Raw genomic sequence first — 22,486 nt, 5'->3', positions numbered from 1 at the left:
TTAATAGTCTCTGGTCTCCTCCCCTCCCGGGGTAATGATGAGGCGTTTAGCAGGCTGACATCATTAAATAGGTGGCTAGCACAGTATTGTAGACAGCAAGGCTTTAGTTTTATTGATAACTGGCCTTTGTTTTGGGGCTGCTGTGGCTTGCTGATGCAGGTTGGCCTTCACCCAACTGGTGAAGGTGCCGCCATCTTGTCTGCGAACATATACTCAACAAAAATATAAACGCAACACTTTTGGTTTTGCTCCCATTTTGTATGAGATGAACTCAAAGATCTAAAACTTTTTCCACATACACAATATCACCATTTCTCTCAAATATTGTTCACAAACCAGTCTAAATCTGTGATAGTGAGCACTTCTCCTTTGCTGAGATAATCCATCCCACCTCACAGGTGTGCCATACCAAGATGCTGATTAGACACCATGATTAGTGCACAGATGTGCCTTAGACTGCCCACAATAAAAGGCCACTCTGAAAGGTGCAATTTTATCACACAGCACAATGCCACAGATGTCGCAAGATTTGAGGGAGCGTGCAATTGGCATGCTGACAGCAGGAATGTCAACCAGAACTGTTGCTCGCATATTGAATGTTCATTTCTCTACCATAAGCCGTCTCCAAAGGCGTTTCAGAGAATTTGGCAGTACATCCAACCAGCCTCACAACCGCAGACCATGTGTAACCACACCAGCCCAGGACCTCCACATCCAGCATGTTCACCTCCAAGATCGTCTGAGACCAGCCACTCGGAAACAATCGGTTTGCATAACTAAAGAATTTCTGCATAAACTGTCAGAAACCATCTCAGGGAAGCTCATCTGCATGCTCGTCGTCCTCATCGGGGTCTCGACCTGACTCCAGTTCGTCATCGTAACCGACTTGAGTGGGCAAATGCTCACATTCACTGGCGTTTGGCACGTTGGAGAGGTGTTCTCTTCATGGATGAATCCCGGTTCACAGTGTCCAGGGCAGATGGCAGACAGCGTGTGTGGCATCGTGTGGGTGAGCGGTTTTCTGATGTCAATGTTGTGGATCGAGTGGCCCATGGTAGCTGTGGGGTTATGGTATGGGCAGGTGTCTGTTATGGACGAAGAACACAGGTGCATTTTATTGATGGCATTTTGAATGCCCAGAGATACCGTGACGAGATCCTGAGGCCCATTGTTGTGCCATACATCCAAGAACATCACCTCATGTTGCAGCAGGATAATGCACGGCCACATGTTGCAGGGATCTGTACACAATTCTTGGAAGCTGAAAATGTCCCAGTTCTTGCATGGCCGGCATACTCACCGGACATGTCACCCATTGAGCATGTTTGGGATGCTCTGGACCGGCGTATACGACAGCGTGTACCAGTTCCTGCCAATATCCAGCAACTTCGCACAGCCATTGAAGAGGAGTGGACCAACATTCCACAGGCCACAATTGACAACCTGATCAACTCTATGTGAAGGAAATGTATTGCACTGCATGAGGCAAATGGTGGTCACACCAGATACTGACTGGTATCCCCCCAATAAAACAAAACTGCACCTTTCAGAGTGGCCTTTTATTGTGGACAGTCTAAGGCACACCTGTGCACTAATCATGGTGTCTAATCAGCATCTTGATATGGCACACCTGTGAGGTGGGATGGATTATCTCAGCAAAGAAGTGCTCACTATCACAGATTTAGACTGGTTTGTGAACAATATTTGAGGGAAATGGTGATATTGTGTATGTGGAAACAGTTTTAGATCTTTGAGTTCATCTCATACAAAATGGGAGCAAAACCAAAAGTGTTGCGTTTATATTTTTTGTTGAGTGTAGATAGAGCTCTACGGGGGGGGGGGGGTGTAACATTAGGACTTTAGAGCAGGCCACAGAGCAGGTGATTAGGGACCCTGCAATGCTTATGACAAATGTGGATGTGGAATCCATTAGCTTAGTGGAGAAATTGGTGCAGAAAATCCACTATGTTGATAGTGTAGTTTATGTGGCAGGGAGGGAAATTCATCAAGTAGAGATTGTGGCCTGTTTCCATAGACGTGTCCATAAAAATCATAGAGGGATATGCTTTGCAAACTTAGTACCCATTACTACATTGGATGATGTTGAAATTGATGATTGTCCATTGGCTGTTCCAGCAATATCAAATATTTTGTGTCTGCTACCTGTAACCCGGGTGGAATGTCTCAAACCTAAACCTACTTCCAGGCATCTTACATAGGCTTCTCTGGAACCATCCCTAAATCCAAACAGTCCAACTGTCAACCCCACTGAGGTCCTTAGTCTGGGTCTCATTAACATAAGATCACTGTCCTCAAAATCATTATTGATTAATTATCTAATTATTGATCATCACTTAGATATAATTGGGTTATGTGAAACCTGGCTTAAACCTATAGCTGTCCTCCCCTTAAATGAGGCCTGCCCACCAGCATATACATTTAGTCACGTCCCTCGTGATGCAAAGCAAGGCGGGGGTATTGCTCTTATCTATAAATCCAGGTTTAGTTTATTAGCTGTTGGGGGTCATAAATATAATTTGTTTGAACAGCTGATTCTCCGCTTTTCCCACAATGCTACGTATTGCCAATGTCAGAAGAATAAAAATCAGCCGTATTACTTTGTCACTGTGTATAGGCTCCCTGGCCCATACTATGAATTCTTAGATATATTTGGTGAGTTTATTTCTAATGTGTTGACTAGGGCAGATAACATTCTGATTATTGGTGACTTTAACATTCATATAAATAAGCCTTCTGATCCCCTCTGGAAATCATTTATGGAAATTGTGGATGCATTAGAATTTCAGCAGTGCATTCAGGATTTGACATTACACATTAGTGGAAATACCCTGGATTTGGTTCTCACACGTGGTTTTGCTGTCACGAATATTGACATCATGCCTCTTACATCAGTGGTCTCTGATCACTCATTACATTTACAGTTTCGCTGCCGTATTTAGTGGAACAACCTTATTTATCACTACGGCGATGCATCAACTCCTCAACTAAGACTGAACTTGAAGCTAGATTGCCTGATGTCTTAGCTTCACATTTGGCAAATACCCAGTCAGTAGACAGAGTTGTGGATAGTTTAAACTCACTGCCAGACTTTTGACATGAAGCAGGTTTGACCACATTACACCCATTTTGGTGTCTCTTCACTGGCTTCCAGTCCCAGTGCCCTGATGTATGTATGTTTGTTTGTTTGTGAGCAGGAGAACACTGTGAGGAGCACATGGTTCACTTCAAACAGCTGTTTGGAGAACAGGCATTGATGAAAGCTGCCACCGTATGAACACAGACAACTAACATGCAGAAACCACATTTAATGTGAAGCTCTGACCTCCAGGGGGCGCTCAGCAAGAAGAGTCTGAAGAGTTTTTCTTCTTCTGTTTGAAATCAGCCCTTCAGACGGTTCAGGTGCTGCAGTAAAGAACGGAAAACTTTTCACACGCCACAATCTGAATTTTTTATTTTGTTTTAAAGGAGGAAACCTGTTTGTTCTTCATCATTCCAGTTAGAACGTTTGGAGAAATCGTGTTTGTAAAATGTTGATGGTCCTTTAAGGACACTGACCACAAACTGTCCAACGTCCATAAGATTAAAGAATTAATATTTCACTCACTGCTGTTAGACCACATTTTACTCAAACAGTGTTAAAATATCACATGATATTTGGTTTTTGCTTTCTGTACACCTTTAACTGCAGAGATGTCTTGGTGGCTTCCCTCACTCGTCTCCTCGCTCGGTCAGTTATTGAGAACTGCTTCCTTCAGCCACACAGCACCAGACTGATTGTAAATGTTTGTGTCCATCCTGATGTGTTTACTTTGTCCAAATATTTATGGAAAATGGATCGACTGTATAAAAATGTCTACAGTTCTTAAATGTTTTTTTTTTTTTTTTTTTTTTTCCTTAAATTAAAGCTAACTTTAAATTTACAAGAACACCTGGGCTCTTATTTCAACATAGTTGTGTTTGCGTCCAGGTCAACGTTATAAAACAGTTCCTGTCCAAATATTTATGGACCCAACTTAAAAATGAGTTTGTTCAAGTACTTAAAGTCTGATGTGAAAGGAGTTCACCTGAGAAAATGTTGGTGAGGAAAGGACCATGACAAGGACACACGTCTGCCTCCTGAGTCAACCACCACAAGGTGTCACTATTGTTCTCACACTGGACATCTGGAGATGGACCATTGCAGAAGACAGACAACAGCGTGACCCGTTTACCAGAATCTGAGCACCACCAGTTGCAGTGACATATAGAAGATTTTGTGGTAACTCGGCAAGTTGACTGAAACAGGAAGTGCCAAAGTTTGAGTCCCCAGTAAAACAGGAAATGTCAAGTGTTTAACTTTGGAAAGTTTATATATATATATATATATATATATATATATATATATATATATAAATTCCCCTGTTTTGATCTTTTTTTAATTTACCTGTTCTTTGGTACATTGTTTTTGCTGTTGCATTAATCCTCTGTAAGGTTTCTGTGTAACTTTTTGTCTCTTTAAATTTTTTTTAGTCAACTGTTGAACACTTCCTGGTTTGACAATAAACGAGCTCTTGGGATCTCACGGGAATTCGGTGGGAGGTTGAGAAACAGGAAGTGCTAAATTTTGAGTCCACAGTGAAACAGGAAATGTCAAATGTTGAACACTTCCTGGTGTGGGTGGAGTTGAGTTGCACCGGACTCCCCTGAAATCTGATTGGATACTCCAGGTGCCACCCAGATGATTGACATGTCACAGCAACGCACATCTGGTTGAAGAAAAAAAAAAAGCCATTTTGAAATCGGTGACACATATTTGGGTGATTCTTAGACTACGGGCACTTATGTCCTTTGATCATACTGTATGAAAAACAGAAAAAGGGGGAAATTTCACACTTTTATAGTTATCTTTACAATGACAGTGTGTTAAATTTGTTCTAGTAGTCTATGATGACTTTTTCACCTTTTTCAGCATCATTATATGCAAATATTGCTGTTTTGTGCTTGTCACACACCCAGACTTTTGATCTTCAATGATAAAAATGAATAGTAAAGAAACGTTTTTTCTAATATTTTAAAATATCTCTGAATAAAATATCAGTAAAATAATCAAAACATAATTGGGGTATTTAATGTCATACAACTGTTGTGGTGTTTTTAAACAAAATGTAGTTGTCCCACACTATTGCTGTAATTTCCACCACAACACTGTAATGTCCCTTTAAACAGTTTGTATGAAAGATTGTTTGGGTAGTTTCTATGGAGATAAACAGTGACATCAGAGCACATGTATATAGCGCCAAATCACAACAAACAGTTGCCCCAAGGCGCTTTATATTGTAAGGCAATGGTGTGGTGGAAATTACATTTACAAAGCCAATAGTGTCCGTAGTTAAAGAATCACCCATTTACTGCTCGGTTGCTCCTGTACAAGTAGTTGGTGCTGTGTTCCACCTTAATAAAAGAAGAAAAGTCTTTGAGCCACATTTGAACCTGAACATATTGTCTGAACCGTGGACTCCTTGTTGTATTGGTGAGTAAACAGCCGTTTTCTAATGTCTTAAATTGTCTTCCTTAAAGTCAAACTGATAGAAAATCTCAACTATAGTAAAAAAAAAGTTTGGATTGTTCATTTGATTTCTCTCACACACACACACACACACACACAGGACATCACTTTAATTTCCTCTGCTTCTTTGCTCACCTGATTTTGTTACAGAGATGAATTTTTTTTTTCTCAAGGCCAAGAAAAGAAAGTAATATAATTCCAGGTCATTCCAGGGTCTTAAACTACCTTGTTAGGCTGCAACTGGGGCTGGGGAGCTAAAACCCTTGAAAAAGAACCGTTTTGCACAAAAGTGTGTAACAAGTGGATGGAAATGCGCACAAATGCACTCTTCCTTTTGCTGCATTAACGAAAATTTGCTTAAGAGTTGCGATATGTCACGGACATGAACGAGCAAAGCTTGTCAGCATCTCACCATGTCATTTAGGTCCTTCAGACTTTATTTTGAGCTAATGCTTCAGGGGAGCATTAGCATGGCAAAAACCTTTCAGCTTCTGAGGAACTTGTCCCCCAGACCCCCCACCTTTTTAAGCATTTTTCTTTTTTTGCCTCTGACATGCCTGGAAAACCTCCTCACCATCTAACCATGTCCTTTAGATCCTTCAGACCTTTTCAGTAAAATTGTTCTTGGGAGCATGACTGAAACCTTTCAGCTTCTGGAGGGGCTCTGCCCCCCATACTCCCCACCTTTTTAAGCATTTTTCTTTTTTTGCTTTTCACCTGACCCCCCAATTACAGCCCTCTTAACCCCCCTGCCACTTTTATTTATTGATTTTAGTTCCACTTTTAACACGTTACAGCCTCATTTACTGATTCAGAAATTAATTCACCTGTCAGTAAATCCTGTAATTATAAAATGGTTTTATTCTTTTTTAACAGATAGAATTCAAAATGTCAGAGTTAATAACACTATCTCTGATTCTAAAAACATCAGTACTGGCGTACCTCAGAGTTGTGTCAGTTCGCCTGTCCTTTTTACTCTCTATACTAATGATTGCATTAGCCAGTTTCATGGAAATCATGTTTTTAAGTTTTCTGATGATACTGCCATCCTCAGTCTGCTTCATAAAGACTCAGATCCATCACTGTACTTTGAGGAGGTGCAGTCTTTTGTCCACTGGTGTGATGCTAACTTTCTTACTATAAATGTAAAGAAAACTAAGGAGATGATAACTGACCCTCGTTCTGTTGGTGATCATACCCCTCTGGTAATCCATGATGAAAAAGTCAATCAGGTCAGCTTTTACAGGTATCTAGGCGTTTACTTAGATAACCAGTTCAGCTGGGAAACGCATGTTAATAACTTATGCTCTCGTTTACAGCAGAGGTTATATTTTCTGCTCAGACTCAAGGGTGTTTGGGGTTGAGCAGAAAATCTTGTTTTTGTGTTATCAGGCTGTTCTGGAAAGCATTATCCGGTATGGGATGTTGTCTTGGTACGGTAATCTCTGTCCAGTTAAAATCTAGGCTTGCTCGTCTGGTGAAGACTGCTATGAAAGTGGTAGGGAGGACGGGAAACTCTTCCCTGCAGTCCATGTATGAACAGTCTGTTCTCAAAGGAGTGCAGCGAGCTTTGTCAGATCCTTCTCACATCCTCTATCCTGAGTATGAACTCCTACCGTCTGGTAGGCGATACAGAGTCCCTCAGTGCAAACTGAATCGCTTTAAAAACTCATTTGTGCCCACATCAATTAGAGTCTTAAATATGGTTCCTGGGATAGGTACTAGGATTGTGCGTTAATGACATGGTGGCATTGTAATTTTAGTGTTATTTATTCACCGTTAGTATTTTCCTTAACCATATGTGGGAGATGGCTGTGCAATAGGGGTATGTGTTTTAAGGGATATGTGCAATATGCATGAATTATTTATGGGAGACCGCTGTGTAATACGGGCATGTGTAATTTGGATATGTGTATTAGGGATGTGCAATATGGATGATTGGTGTGTGTATTAAGTTATGTAATTTGTGTGAGTCATGTAATTATGTCATGGCAGTTTTACTTTTTACTTGTGCAGCTCTTGGAGTCTAAGACAAATTTCCCGGAAGGGACAATAAAGTGTATCGTATCGTAAGCAATTTTTAAATGTAGATGTAAATTAATATTCAAAGTTTTCAGCTAGTTGACAGTAGGGCTGTACAATATGAACAAATTATATCTCAATATTGTCATAAATGGTCATGTAAATGTCACTTATATACATGATGTCCATATTCTTGAGCTGCTTAGGTGAGTAGGGAGAGTTCCCATGGAATAAAAAAGCTTTTCAACTTACCATCCCTGGTTCTCAAGACCAGACACCTTTTAAATTTTTTTTTTTTAAAGATATTTAGGTGTACCTTAGTAAACACTAGTAGAGTTCCACCTTAGATTTGGAATGTTTAATAGAAGATATACCTTACTGATATACCTTACTGAATGACTATGATTTGACACAAAGTGCAACAGTGAAAATTAAACCTTCTTAAACCAAACAGTAATAATACCACACTCATTTTGCACTCATCATAAGGTTAGGATACTGTGCCCTCCAGAAATATTGGAACACTTGGAATTTCACACATTTTAATTTGTTTATGCCATTTTAAATACAAGAAATACAAAAAAAAAAAAAATAATAATAATTTCTAAAATGATCTTCCTCAAACTCAAACTGAAAGTAAATCTCTAAAACTTGATAAAACCTGTAAATAATAATCAGTTTTATTGCCAGTTTTCTTCAGACAAGTCAGGGGATGGAAACATGAACAGTATGTCTTGGACTTGGACTGGATTATGAAGAAATACAAAAGTTTCTTTCACCAAAACATCAAATCTAGTCTTTCATCTCAAATGTACTTTCTGTCAAATTGTAGTTGATCTTTCAGGTCGTCTTTTTTAAGAAAATCCTCCTCTACACCACTTCATCAGGAAGCTGGAGTTTAGATTTTTAATTCATTTATATCAAGTTGTTGCTTTCAGGTTGAGTTAAGGAAGATAATTTTAGAAAAAAAATGTATTTGAAATGGAATAAACAAATTAAAAATGTGTGAAATACCAAGTGTTCCAATACTTTTGAGGGCAACTGAGAAACCGTGAGGAGCAGCATCTTACATCTCATATATAGAGCAGCAGATAAGAGAATATTTAGAGTGGAATCCTGCAAATGGTGATACAAACATCACATTTGGCACAAAAACTCCATAGACATTAACTATTTAAAAAAAAAAAAAACAGATTGGCCACTTGAATTTTCAAGAGGCAGCCAGGTAGGGGTCTACTGAAGAATTACACAGGGGTCAAAATTAAAAGATGCACCAATCATATAGAAAACTACACATTATTTACCTGATCATAAAGATTACAAAAAAAGGTATAGTTTGAACAATCTGTGACTGAATGTTATAGTTATGAGGTAAAAACAGCAAGAATGGTGACAAAGGTCAGTTTCAGTTTGTACAGGGGTCAAAAGTTAAAGTTGCTCCATTAATTTTGCTCCAGCTGTATTTGTACTGAATGTGATGCTTGTATCACTATGTGAAGGATTGTTTCAGTTATCTGCTGCACTAATAAGCCAACAGAGCGTGAACTAGCTGCTGTCTGTTAGCTTAAACATGTGTATATAAGACAACCTGAATTAAAGGAGAAATGCTGCTTTTAACAACCTGGACCTCATTTCTGACATAAAATACAGTCATTTACTCACCAATATAAGTTTGGTGTGATTAAAAGTCCACAGTGCAAACGACGTGTTCAGTTCAAATCTGGAGCAAAATTTCTTCTTCTACTAAGGTGGATTAGAACTTCTTGTGGTACATGGCACCAACTATTGGACAGGAGGAACCTAACAGTCAATGTGACTCTGATTTGAAAATGTAGGTCTTTCAACCAGATGTGTGGTGCTGTGACATGTCAATCATCTGTGTCCAGTCAGATTTCAGGAGAGTCCAATGAAACCCCGGCCTCCGCTCTAGCTCCACCCATGCCAGGAAGTGTTCAACATTTCCTGTTTCACTGTGACTGATAAATTGGCACTTCCTGTTTGAGTGTGAGCTTGCCACTGTGTTCCCGCGAGATTCCATGGGATCTCATCTGTCAATCCAGGAAGTATTGACATTTGAACATTTCCTGTTTTACTGTGGATTTGAAAAATTGGCACTTCCTGTTTAGGATACCCCGTACCCTGAGTGAGCTTTGCGCTGCTGCCCAACGCTTTGCTCATAGTAGTTGGATGGAAACAACAGAGAGAGGAGAAATGCTGCTTTTAACGACCCGGACCTCATTTCTGGCACAAAGTGTAGTCGTTTACTCACCAATATAAGTTTGGTGTCATTAGGAGTCCACGGTTCAGACGTGTTCAGGTTCAAATATGGCTCCAAGACTTTTCTTCTTCTATGAAGCTGGATTAGAACTTTTGTGGTACACAATGCTACAAAAAGTTCCCACGAGATTCCATGAGATCTCTGTCAATCCAGGAAGTGTTTGATATTTGACATTTCCTGTTTCACTGTGGACTCAAAATTTTGCACTTCCTGTTTGGGACTCCCAGTACCATGAGCGATTAAAAATAATAATAATAGTAATAATAATAATGAAGAAAAAGAAGAGCAAAAGCTGGTCGGGTTTGATTCTCACACCTTCCTTTAATATGATCTTTATTGCTGTTTGTTACTGAACACAGAACAGGTCGACATTTAAAGTCACATTTCTTCAACAGATTGTGTGTTAATGCTTCATGATTGATCTGCCGACGCGCCCTTTGACCTCTGACACAGTAATGGAAGAGTGGGCGAGGACATAGAACTAGACGATACAGACCCGGAATTGAACACATCTGTTCCACCGTGGTGAGTTCACAGTCAAGTGCTCAACGTAGTGATTGACAACTCTGAATCATTATTAAAAAAAAAAAAAGACTCAAAGAACGACTCGCAACTCAGGAAATAAGAATAAAAAGTATTTTTCAGAATGGATTTGTCAAAGACCCTGAGAGCGCGATTATATCATTTTATATTCATATATGTGTAAAACAAGAGAAAGAATCAAATAAAAAAAAAAAATCAGGTTAACATGCAAGAAAAAAAACCCTCTAACCCTAAAACTCACCCTCAAACACATCAGATTTCACAGTTTTATACGTATTTATATGTGATAGAGTAAAAAAAAAAAAAAAAAAAAAAAAAAAAATCTCTGCAAAACTAAAAACTGGAAAGCAACAGAACCAAAAGACCCAAAGAGTCCAAAGTGTCCAGAGAGTCTGATATACAGGAAAATGACATAAAGCTTTCGGATTCAGAGGGATTCTTATTGCTCATCCCGCCGCACGCTACGGCAAGCCGGTTAGTCCATAAAACACTTCTGCAGCATAAATGTTGATTTTTTTATTTATTTTTTTAATACATGGCTTCTTCTCAAGTTCATTCTAGAAACTAACACACACACACACACACAAGCCTGGGCTCCAAATAAATACATTAACAACAGTCCACGTGCACGCCAACGCAACTCCAGTATTCATACGGCCGTGCACGTTCAGGCCGACACACGTGTTCAAAAAGGAACAGGAAGACAGAACGCAAATGTGAAGGATCAGACTGCGGAAAAAATTAACGGCTGTGAAACTTAAACCAGAAAAAAAGGGTAAATTTAAAATGCTTTAATACAATTTACACACAACACAGACAACTTTTCGGCCAAAAATCAACCAATCAGAAGCAGCGCTGATATTGCTGAGATGCTAACATTGTCGCTCATGAAGCTACGTAAAACCGTTTTTGAAATTCTAATCTCCTTAAGTATAAATAATTCCAAAACAGTTTGCAGTTAGTTGTAAAACAATATTTGATGGTTCAAGTAACTGTTAATGTGTTTAATTGGGTATAAACGTAGCTTGCTAGTTAGGTTGCTAACTAACCTATCCCGGTCGCTGCAACTGGTCATCAACTGAAAGAGAGAAGAAAAAAAAAACTTTACAAATGAGTCTGTTTTAACTTGAATTTCATGTTTACGTTGTGCAGTTGGCTGCATAAATATCACGAACATGGAAATCCGGTAACACTAATCCACCACCCAGTTAGTCCTTGAAATAAATACCTCAACTGTTCCATATTTAAACAAAATTGGCTCAATGACCTGCCCCCCAAAAAGTCATCAAAATTACAGAATACTCTCACATACAAGGCTGTCCATAAAGTAACGGTCCTTTTTATTTTTTTCAAAAACTATATGGATTTCATTCATATGTTTTTACGTCAGACATGCTTGAACCCTCGTGCGCATGTGTGAGTTTTTCCATGCCTGTCGGTGACGTCATTCGCCTATGAGCACTCCTTGTGGGAGGAGTCGTCCAGCCCCTCGTCGGAATTCCTTTGTCTGAGAAGTTGCTGAGAGACTGGCGCTTTGTTTGATCAAAATTTTTTCTAAACCTGTGAGACACATCGAAGTGGACACGGTTCGAAAAATTAAGCTGGTTTTCGGTGAAAATTTTAACGGCTGATGAGAGATTTTGAGGTGATACTGTCGCTTTAAGGACTTTTCACGGTGCGAGACGTCGCGCAGCGCTCTCAGGCACCGTCATCAGCCTGTTTCAAGCTGAAAACCTCCACATTTCAGGCTCTATTGATCCAGGACGTCGTGAGAGAACAGAAGTTTCAGAAGAAGTCGGTTTCAGCATTTTATCCGGATATTCCAGTGTTAAAGGAGATTTTTTTTAATGAAAGACGTGCGGACGGGTCCGCGCGTCGGGACGCAGCCGGTGCGGTGCAGCGGCACAGGAAAAACACCTCCGTGTTGATAACCATTTGTAAAATCCAGGCGGCTTTTGATGGCTTTCAGTGGAGTGAGTATATGAGAAATTGTTTAACAGCTGGACATGTTCCAACTTGTTCTTAAGGCTTTCAACAGAGGTGTTTTTCCTGTGGCGGAGCGTCGCGGCGGCTGCGAGTCGACGCTGCAATCCGTCCGCACGTCTTTCATTAAAAAAAAAAATCTCCTTTAACAGTGGAATATCCGGATAAAATGCTGAAACCGACTTCTGATGAAACTTCTCTGTTCTCTCACGACGTCCTGGATCAATACAGCCAGGTTTTCAGCTTGAAACAGGCTGATGACGGCGCCTGAGAGTGCTGCACGACGTCTCGCACCGTGGGAAGTCCTTAAAGCGACAGTATCACCTCAAAATCTCTCATCAGCCATTAAAATTTTCACCGAAAACCAGCTTAATTTTTCGAACCGTGTCCACTTCGATGTGTCTCACAGGTTTAGAAAAAATTTTGATCAAACAAAGCGCCAGTCTCTCAGCAACTTCTCAGACAAAGGAATTCCGACGAGGGGCTGGACGACTCCTCCCACAAGGAGTGCTCACACGTGAATGACGTCACCGACAGGCGTGGAAAAACTCACGCATGCGCACGAGGGTTCAAGCATGTCTGACGTAAAAACATATGAATGAAATCCATATAGTTTTTGAAAAAAATAAAAAGGACCTATACTTTATTGACAGACCTTGTATTAACTACAAATAATTTTAACTCCATATCTCATAATTCCAAAGTGGCCAATCCAGAATGTTAATCTGTAGACTGACCTCTGCTGGTGAGGCTGTGTACGAGAGGAATGATTGGCCAACCTCGCTGTCACTCCCAACACTGAGGAGCGCCTGCATAGTTCTAAAGTATACCGCGGCACGTACGGGTTTAGCTGTCATGACAACTCGCCATTTATGATAATCTGAGAGAAGGAAAACTGTAATCCAAGAACGCAGCCCTTAAACACCAAGGCTACAACCGGGAGGGATAAAAAAAAATAAATAAATAAGAAATTCTAATATTCATCAAAGGCCAAGTTAAAACATCAGACCAGTTCACTTTTGTCATGAAGGATTTTAACAGGAGGCTCGAGTTCTTGGACGAAAAATGCTCAAAATAACATTAGCCGGGAATTTGTGGATTGACGGCTTTATCTAATGACAAGTCTACTTTATTAGAAGAAGTGACAAATGAAGTCGACTTGACTTGATATTAATCAAGTCAACTTTATTAATCTATATGAAATAGATTAAATTCTACCCATTGTTCCAAAAGGATTCTAGAAGCCACCTCAAAACCAACCGTGCTTCATGTTTTGGTCTTGCAGGCAATGAGAAGTTCACATCAACCGTCTGAAGACCATCAAGAAATCTGATGAGTGGAGCATGAACCTGGAGATATGTCCACCCGGGTAACTGAGACCCTTCAGTCTTAAAGATGTCTCACCACTCGTCCAACTGACGCCAGAGGAATCACTTCGTTGAGTTGTGAAACATCTTGAAGAGAAGACATCCCAGCTGCTGTTACTTCTGGATGTCTCTGCCCGGGTAACTGAGAACCTTCATCAAGTCTTAAAAGACCTTTTGACATTTCAGTCCAACATCGCATCCCAGAGGAAGCAAAGTTAAAACCCTCTGGACAACCACACAGGTGACTTCACCCTTAAGTAGGTCTTGGAAAAAGTGTTTGGGGGTGAAATGACCTGCTGGACTCCAATGGCTGACATCGCCTTCCACAATCAAGGGAGACACGCCCACAAATAGAGACCCCGCCCCCTCTGGAGGTTCATAAGTTGACTGAAGAAGGGTTCGGCCACATATCATTAAGACCAAAACAGGAAGTGGAGTTGCTTTTGCATGAATGTTGACCGATGACATTCTGATAGGCCAAGTTTTCAAACGTTCCTCTTTAAATGTGCTTTTGTTTTGAAATCATGGTTTCAGGTTCATTATTTGCAGTTTGAGTAAATCTTTGGACAAATGAAGGGGAACTTTGTTGCTCTGCAGTTTTCCCCTGTAGTAGTACTACTAGTAGTAATAGAAAAAACAGTACTAGTAGTAGTAGTATTTGTTAGTGCCAGTTGCCAGCAGCTCTTGGTCGGTTCTTTAAGGTTTCAGACCTCGTGGCCTAACGGTTCCGTTACGAGCTGAAGAGGTTTGACGTGTTTTGCTTGAGGTTGATTTTTTGTAATCGAGACAAGAGACAAAAACGTACGAGAACAATTTGCGATATTCACAAAACATAAAATCAAACAAACTACCCGTCGGACTGACACGTGATCCAGATTCAACAAAGTTAGAAAAAATGTGATAGAGAGACTGAAAAATGACACTAAACGTAGTGTTGCACTTTTCACCATCATTCATCCGTTCATCCCGTCATCCACCTGGAAGACCTACAGAGATGCTGCGTGTTTGTGTGTGTGTGTTCTTCACTCTATCATTTCTAAAATACAGATTGTCTTAAACGCCACGTTTGTGTCTCAAACGCTCAATGACGATGACTCAACACTTTTATCGTAACTCCAAAAACGCTGAACAATGTGTTGAAGACGATCAGCTACGTCATTTGTGATGCAGGGGTTAAAAAAAATATCCTAGTGGTGTTGGAAAAGATCAAACGGAGAAATTTATCATCAAGTTATGGCCTAATTTAAAGACACTAAGATAATACTGGAAGGAAGCTAATCAGACCATTAGCTTGTTTGCTAAATGGTTTTAAAGGTGCTAGCTACAGGGTCAGCGACCAGTTTGACCTTTCTGCTGTCAGACCCCTGAGTTATGTTAAATCTCTTGAGCCAAATGTGAAAAACCAGATGAGTCATCATAGCTAGTTAGCATTAGCCCTTTATTAAACTATGGTTCAGAGTATGCTAGCTGTGAAGAAGATAGACATTTTGATTTTGAATAAATGTTCTAGTGTTTAGGGCTGTCGTTAAAAGTTAGCAATGGTGTTATCACAACGGTTGATACATAGCTAAACAATTAGCCTGGATTAGCACCGTCTTAACGTATTGCACAAGCTAAATGGGGCCAGTCACACATTTTTAAATGTCAATTTTCCACTGAAAATTGTATAAAAATTAATCACCTAACATAGTGAAACTAAACTGGCATAGTGTTTTTGTGCCATCAAATCCTATGTATTCCTCACATACACTTCAAAATGTTGCTGGCTACTATGTTAGCTAATCATGTCACAATCCAAACATGGAAAATCCTGCTCCAGTAAAGTGCTGGATTATAGTTTACTACTTACAAACAGTGACACTGCATTTGTGCGTCCGATATATCCTGCTTTTAAAAGTCTTTGCTTTCTTTGGCCTTTTCATGTTTTTTTATTGTTTTGTGCTTCAAAATAAAAAATCTGTCTTAGCAGAAATGACTCAAACCTGGATTTCACTCACCTTGTTTTTTTTTGTTAACAGCTTTAACTCCATCAGAGCCGTCATGAGAGTTTTGGTGGCTTCCCTCACGCTCGTTAACTCGATTTTTGAGGACGACCAGCTAATTTAACAAATATTCAGAGCTTTGGAAATATTCTCATATCGTCTCCTAATTTGAACTTTGCCTGGAGTTCATTTCTTGGTGGTCTAGGCACCGACACAACGTACTGATAACTTGAGTAACTCTAACTGACCAGTTGTGTTACACTGAAGGAGGCAAATACTTATGCAATCTGTTATTTTATGTTTTAAGTTAATTTAGATTCTTTTAAAGATGAATTTCCATTTGTTAAGGTTAAAGAGAATATTTTTAAAAATCGATAAAGTCGGAACTGTTTAATGTGTAAAAGTCTCGAGCGGTGACGACTTATTAAAGACACCGTATGTGCTTTTCCTAAAATGTCTCTTCAAAGTGGTGACATTCGTGTTTGATCTCCGCAACACAACACCCGCTACACAAAACCAGTATGAAGCCAGCGAGTCTCTAGCGCCACCTACACTCCAGCTTGTGACTGGCCCCTCTGACACTTTAGCCTTTAATGTCTTTCTCCACCTGTAAGAGAATCCGGATGAGCGGACTGCTCCCGGGAAAGGAAGACATTGGATTTTTGAACTTTTACCGACAACGTTTTTTTTTTTTTTTTAAAGGTTTGTAGGCAAAAGTTTGAGGTAAAAGTGAACCACGGCTACGACACGTTAGCACGTTACGACATGTTAGCACACCGGAGGTCTTCTGGACAGGCGGGAATGCACACGTGAACATTCCATTTGTTCAGATACTGAGGGAAAAAAAATTCCACAAAACCAAAGAATTCCCATCAGGACACCAAAACATCACTGATAATCACACAGGAAATCATGTAGCCATCATGTGACCAGTGGGCGGGGCACACAGACCACCCTGCCCACAGGAAGTCAACTGAGAATGAAGACGGATGAAACGAAGTAACACAAAGTTCACAGAAGGTTAAAGGTCATACTGTGTAGGATTTAACAAAAACATGGCAACAGACGGACGCCACGCCGTCAGTTCATTTCCACACAAACCTGAATGTTCTTACAATCAAACCCACAACACGACGCCGCGTCCGCCTGCAGGTTCCAGTTACAAAAACAAAAAACAGCTCCCTCCGCCACACAGCCGAGACTCCCAGCAGGTCCCGGGACACCCGCTGGTCAACGTGAACTCAACCAGCTGCTACGGGTTAGTTTATCTCCAGAACTACTAACAGCCGCTCCAACATGGAAACAACTGGTGAATTTTGGTAACCACAAGCCGCCATGTTTGGCAGAGGAGGGAAAAAATAAAACAAAAACCAACAGTTTTTGCCACCCTGACGGGTTTTTCCTCTTAAATCCAGATCAGAGGAGCAGTTCAATCAGTCTGTGATTTAAATAGAAGAAGAAATGGCGGACAGTCTCTCCAAGTCGCCATCTGTCTCGCTGCGCCTCCTAAAGTTGATCATAATTTCTCCAAACCCCCCCCCAAAAACCTATAACAATTATAAAGTGTAACTTTATTTTATTGCTGAAATATAGATTCTCCGCACAAAAATATTAATGCAAATCATTGTCATGATAAAAAGCTATAAAATTAGATCCATCCTCCGAAATAACGCGGATCAAGATACCGCAAAAAAAAAAAATCTCTTAGAAGTAGAACTAGTAGTAAGGCACTTCAAGAAAACGAGGTTTTCATCGATTAAAGGCTGTCCGGACTGGTTTTGCATCAAAAGTTGTGGATTGGCACTGTGGTGACGCCGCTTTAGGCAGACAGCAGGGGGCGCCGTCCCTCAGTCTACCCGCACGAGAGGAGGCTCTCCGTTGGGCAGGATGTGTTCCAAGGTGGGGTTGGGGTGGTGGATTTCCAGCAGACCCTGGATGAAGCCCTCAGCGGGGGAGGCTGCCGCTCCATCCTCAGGTGGAGAGTCGGAGGAAGACGACGTCGGCTTACTAGCCGTCAAGGCGGCGGCGGACCTTCTGTCTTTAGTTTGGTGGCTGGGCATCGAGGTGGCGCCGCTTTGCTGCTTCACATGCGATGAGTCTGCAGTCGGTGAGTCAGGTCCATCTGAAGCTGAACCTGGACTGGACCCAGAGGGCGTCGTGGGTTCCTCAGAGGCTTCCCTCAGGTTCTTGTCTTTGGTCTCCTCCACCTTCTCCTTCTGGTGGTCTCCTTTATGTTCCGCCTCTTCCAGCTCCTTGGATCCCACAGCGCCACACTCGCTCTCATTCTCTGAAGGTGGGCACGTGGAGGTCGGAGTCGGGGTGCAGGAGTCTCCGTCCTCGCTAATGTCATCGTTTGCAGCGGCAGTGCCATCAGCTCCGCGCAGTTTCAGGTGGATCCGTTGGTGGCGGACCAGGCTGTGCTTCAGGGTGAAGGTCCTCTCGCAGGTTTGGCATTGGTACGGCCGCTCGCCTGGTGGGACAGAAGGACATGTGAGATGTTGGTCTGACACGAGGCCGGCACGTTACCGCCGGGTTAGTTTTTTCGGAGTGTGCACCGTACCTGTGTGCGACCGCATGTGTCGAGTCAGATCCTGCAGAGACCAGAAACGTTTGCCACAAACATTGCAGATCTTCTTCCTCTTGTCCACTCGCCCTCCTCCTGATGGCTCCTCATTCTTTGAAATTGAACCTCCGCCCTCCTCATCACTCCGCTCCTCTTTCTTCTCCTCCTCCTCTTCGGACTCACTGCTCTCCCCCGCCTCACTCTCCACCTCCTTTACCCCACTTTCCTCTACGTCTGGCTCCACCTCCTTCTTTTGCGCCTCCTCTTTATCAGCCTCCTTACTTTCTGCCAGCTCTTCTTTTGCTGAAGGCCTCTCCTCTGCTGGTGCCTCCTCACAGAGGTGCGCCCTCTCATGGCGAGCGAGTGTGGTGGCGTAGCGGAAGCTCTTTTTGCAAACGCGACACACATGTTTGTACTCCGGCTGCAGTTTTGCCACACTGCTCGTGGACAAAGAGTCGGCGGGGGTGGCAGTGATTCTCTCCTTCTCCTTTTGCTCCTCTGGACTCTCTGCCGCTGGCTTGGGAACAGACGTAGAGGTAGAAGAAGACGAGGATGATGACTTGGGTTCTGAAGGTTGCTCTTCCTGAACGGATCCTGAGGATGTAGAAAACTTGAAGTCGATGAGTTTTCTGGCGAAGTTTAGGTCGAGACTTTTATTGCTGTGACAGTCGTCGTCATCCACACACTCCACCTGGAAGAGAAGAAGACAAACATCACATCAACCAGGGCAGCAGGACAGACGGTTTATCTGTGATATTTCATGGTGAAGTGTCCGCTATCTGTCAGATCTGATAAAAACCTTATGTGCCTGCCAGTGACCTGCATTCTTAAAATGTAGCTCTACTTGTGACTCAAAAAGAAGTCAGCAGGTTACAGATCTTCATCTTATCAAGCTCCTTATCCCTGGAATCACCTATTGGCTGACATGCGATAGTCTGATTCAGGATTTTATTCGTCGTGTGCAGAGAGACAAAGTAAAACATGCTCTGAAATCAAGTAGGACACTCTGTTCCGATTTCTGCATATCAAAGGAAATAAAATGGTAGAAAATAAAATAACAAAATACATGTTCAGAAAAATAGGATAATGAAACTGAGTGAAGGATCTCCAGAGCAAAGTGTTACAAGATAAATACATAAAAGTTGTGTACAATCAAGTTTGAAAGATTGCATTTTTTTTAATGCAGATTGAGCTGTTCCTGTTGTCAATTCCTACACTGTGCATCATGTTTCCTAATTTATCTTGGATTAAATAAACTTGTTTTCTCTGACAGTCTTTCAGTTTGAGAGGATGGTTTATTAAAATTTGCACGTTTTCTAAGAGCAGGTAGCTCAGTGGGTAAGGAACTGGCCTTCCAATATGTAGATTGGGTTCGTATCCCACTTGTGCTATGAGTCTGTGTCCTTGGACAAGACATTTAATCTGTATTGTCTCAGTCCTCCCAGCTGTAAATGGGCACAGGCCTCAGCTGGGGAAGTAACCTGTGTCCGACTGGTGTCCTGTCCAAGGGGCGTCAGTCCACTTGATGCTATGGAGTCCTGAGATAAGTGCCAGCACCAGTGTGCCTCAGGGCCAATAGAGGACTTTACTTCTTCTACACTGTGTGTCATGTTTTCTAATTTAGCGGTTTGATGTAAAAGCCAACTATTCAAACTGGCGCAGCCGAGTGGTGGGATGGTGAGTCTGTGGCGTGGTTAATTCCAGTAAAATTTGTTGTCGTCCGTCCTGCACTGATACAGTCAGTGGTTTTGGAGCTGCATAAATAAAATAAAATAAAACCCGGCTGTGTTGGTAAATGGTTTTTCTAAACTGACCTTAGTGCTGCTGTTCTGTGGAGTCTGTTTTCCCTGTGTTGGCTTAGATTCTGGTGCCCCCCGCTGGTCCTGTGTCTCTGATGCTTCAGTCTCCAGCTGCTCTGTAGCGTCTGTAACTGGACTGCAACCTGCAACAAGGATAAACTTATGGAAATAAGTCACACAACAGCATCTGGATTCTTGTTGCTTTCACGATATTAGCGGCACAGTTTTGGTGTCAAATAATTCTGAATATCTGAAGATATTTATTCTTTTCCTGGGACTCACGGTTCGGTCGTGAGATCTTTAGTAGGTTCTGAATATTCTTGTGTTTGATTGACAGCACTTATTTACCTTGACTGGCATTGTGGGTGGGGCTTGGTGGGTCTGGCTCCACCAAAGTCTGTGCTTCAGGGCTGGATCGCTGCTCTTCATTGTGGGTGGAGCTGGTTTCTGTGGAGGCGGTGCTGCCACTGAGGTCAGAGGCTTCTGGTGTGATCTGCTCCGTCTCCGATTGGCTCTCTGTTAAATGGACACAACCGATAGGAGAACTATAACAAGCCACACCCCCATTAACAGAGCCAGCATCGAGATGTGACATTAGCGGCCTTCAGGTAACATTCAGTGTCAGACCTGCGCTCTCATGTGAGCTGTCGTCGGGCACCTTCTTAACGAGTGCGCCGTTGCGTCGCAGCGTTCTGTTGGTCACACCGTGCTTCCTCAGCAGGTGGCGCTCACAGTTGGATTTGGTGGAGAAAAAAGCATCGCACTTCGGACAGGGGAACGGTTTTTGTCCTGGAACGAGAGACCGAAAACTAGAATGAGACGCGTAAAATCTGACCAGCATGTAAGCGCGGCATTAACATGTTTGTGTCGTACCTGTGTGCGTCAGCATGTGGCGCTGCAACGAGCTGGCCCAGGGGAACACTCGGGGACAGTACTGGCACGTCATTTTCTGTACCGAATTGGAGTAAGCATTCTTCTTCCCTTTGGAATGGGACACTGCCGGCCTTCCATCATCCTTAGCAACTAACTCCTTCTCCTCACCACCTCCTCCTCCTTTACCGCCATCTGTTGACAGGGAGGTCAAAATGAAAATATAAAAACCCACACACGGGTGACCAATGACATGGCACACTGAGGAAGGCATTTGACTGCACACCACAAGCAACTTGCTCAAGGGAACCTCACTGAATTGAGACAGAAAAGTGGTGTTTATTCACAGTTAATGGACTGAACCTATGACCCTCTGGTCACAAGCCGGCTTCTCTGTAGATCGTCACTTCCCCACTTAAGCAACACGAGCTCATCCTGAATAAAATACCAAACATTCTGGGTTCTGAGGGGATAAATCCTAGAAAAGTCAGGTCAGAACCCCAAATTCAGAAACCTTGGTTTTTGGGTTTGTTTTTTGTTTTGTTTTTACACATCGGGTGTTTTTGGTGATTTGGCACACAATTTTGTGGGGGGGGGGGCTCTGTGTTACATTACATTTTAGGGGAATGACAGGATAAAACTATTGAGTATTAAATGAGAAGTATAATACACAGGATGCAACAGGCTCTGGGCCAGCCTAGGCACAAGGCCTATAAATGACAGTAAGTGAATGAAGAGAGATGAATGAGTTCCAGGGCGTATAACCAGGACAAGCCAGATAAAACAAACAAACAGAAAAACAAATACCCGTTTGTTTTACTTATGTTACACTGTCTGCCCCCTGCTGGGTGGTGGGGGCACCTTGGATGCATGAGGGAAATTAGGAGCAGGTGTAACTGAACTCGCATGTAACTTGTCTGCCACCTGCTGGAGATTCTGGTCTTGTTGCAGAGAATAATCATATTTGCATCATGGAAATTAGGAGCAGGTGTGTTTGAAGTTACATGTTGCCTGAAGTGATCGTATTTGTCAGGTTCTTTCCACCACAGTCACGGCTGTTTGCTGTGCAGAAGAATTTTCCTGACTCCTGCCACGATGACCATCCTTCACAATCCTGACGTCCTGACTCTGAAACTGCTGATGAAACTGATTTGGTTCTTTCAGATTCTTTCAGTCAACCAAAGCAACAAGAAATTAATTTTTTCGAGTATTTTCAGCTCCGATGTTTTTGGTTTTTCGGTTTCTCAAAGTACGGTCACCGTCTTGGGATAGTCTCTCTTGTACCTCTCTTTGCGCCCAGGTCTCCAGCTCCGGTCTGGAGGTAGTTGCTGAACTTGTTGGTGTCCGTGGTGGCGAGCATCTTCTCCACACTGGCAAACTCACCGCTCGACTCCAGGTCGATGCTGCCACCATGTGTTCCACTTCCAGCGGCCTTCTCCTTCGCTGCTGTGAGTTTCTTCTTGGATCGTTTTCTGTTGGGAAGAAGCCAGAGGATTACAGCAGGTTCTATGTT

General features: G+C 42.1%; 2 protein-coding genes across 5 annotated transcripts in view; one reads left to right on the top strand and one right to left on the bottom strand.

The window, feature by feature from the left end:
- rmc1 (regulator of MON1-CCZ1) overlaps nucleotides 1-20,834 on the top strand; it is a 44,659-nt gene extending 23,825 nt beyond the window's left edge. Inside the window, exons 21-24 of one of the 2 annotated variants that reach the window (XM_034185768.1) lie at nucleotides 3,216-3,303; nucleotides 3,341-3,368; nucleotides 14,468-14,472; nucleotides 20,822-20,834. In XM_034185768.1, the coding sequence (XP_034041659.1) occupies nucleotides 3,216-3,295 (80 nt within the window). In that variant the 3' untranslated portion in view covers nucleotides 3,296-3,303; nucleotides 3,341-3,368; nucleotides 14,468-14,472; nucleotides 20,822-20,834. Of the gene's footprint in view, nucleotides 1-3,215; nucleotides 3,884-14,467; nucleotides 14,473-20,821 lie in introns of those variants that run through there. The other variant, XM_034185700.1, reaches the window with a different exon arrangement.
- The window catches only part of rreb1a (ras responsive element binding protein 1a), a 96,914-nt gene continuing 90,868 nt past the window's right edge, over nucleotides 16,441-22,486 (bottom strand). For all 3 annotated transcript variants that reach the window (XM_034185431.1, XM_034185571.1, XM_034185503.1), the window contains exons 14-20: nucleotides 22,258-22,445; nucleotides 20,977-21,168; nucleotides 20,731-20,892; nucleotides 20,452-20,619; nucleotides 20,119-20,246; nucleotides 18,302-18,995; nucleotides 16,441-18,211 (exon numbers count right to left, since the gene is read on the bottom strand). In XM_034185431.1, coding sequence (XP_034041322.1) covers nucleotides 17,589-18,211; nucleotides 18,302-18,995; nucleotides 20,119-20,246; nucleotides 20,452-20,619; nucleotides 20,731-20,892; nucleotides 20,977-21,168; nucleotides 22,258-22,445 — 2,155 coding nt within the window. In that variant the 3' untranslated portion in view covers nucleotides 16,441-17,588. The remainder of the gene's footprint in view (nucleotides 18,212-18,301; nucleotides 18,996-20,118; nucleotides 20,247-20,451; nucleotides 20,620-20,730; nucleotides 20,893-20,976; nucleotides 21,169-22,257; nucleotides 22,446-22,486) is intronic.

Source organism: Thalassophryne amazonica, chromosome 1, assembly GCF_902500255.1.
Source record: "Thalassophryne amazonica chromosome 1, fThaAma1.1, whole genome shotgun sequence".
In the NCBI taxonomy this organism is placed as follows: domain Eukaryota; kingdom Metazoa; phylum Chordata; class Actinopteri; order Batrachoidiformes; family Batrachoididae; genus Thalassophryne; species Thalassophryne amazonica.
This window is presented reverse-complemented; position numbering and strand designations above follow the sequence as displayed.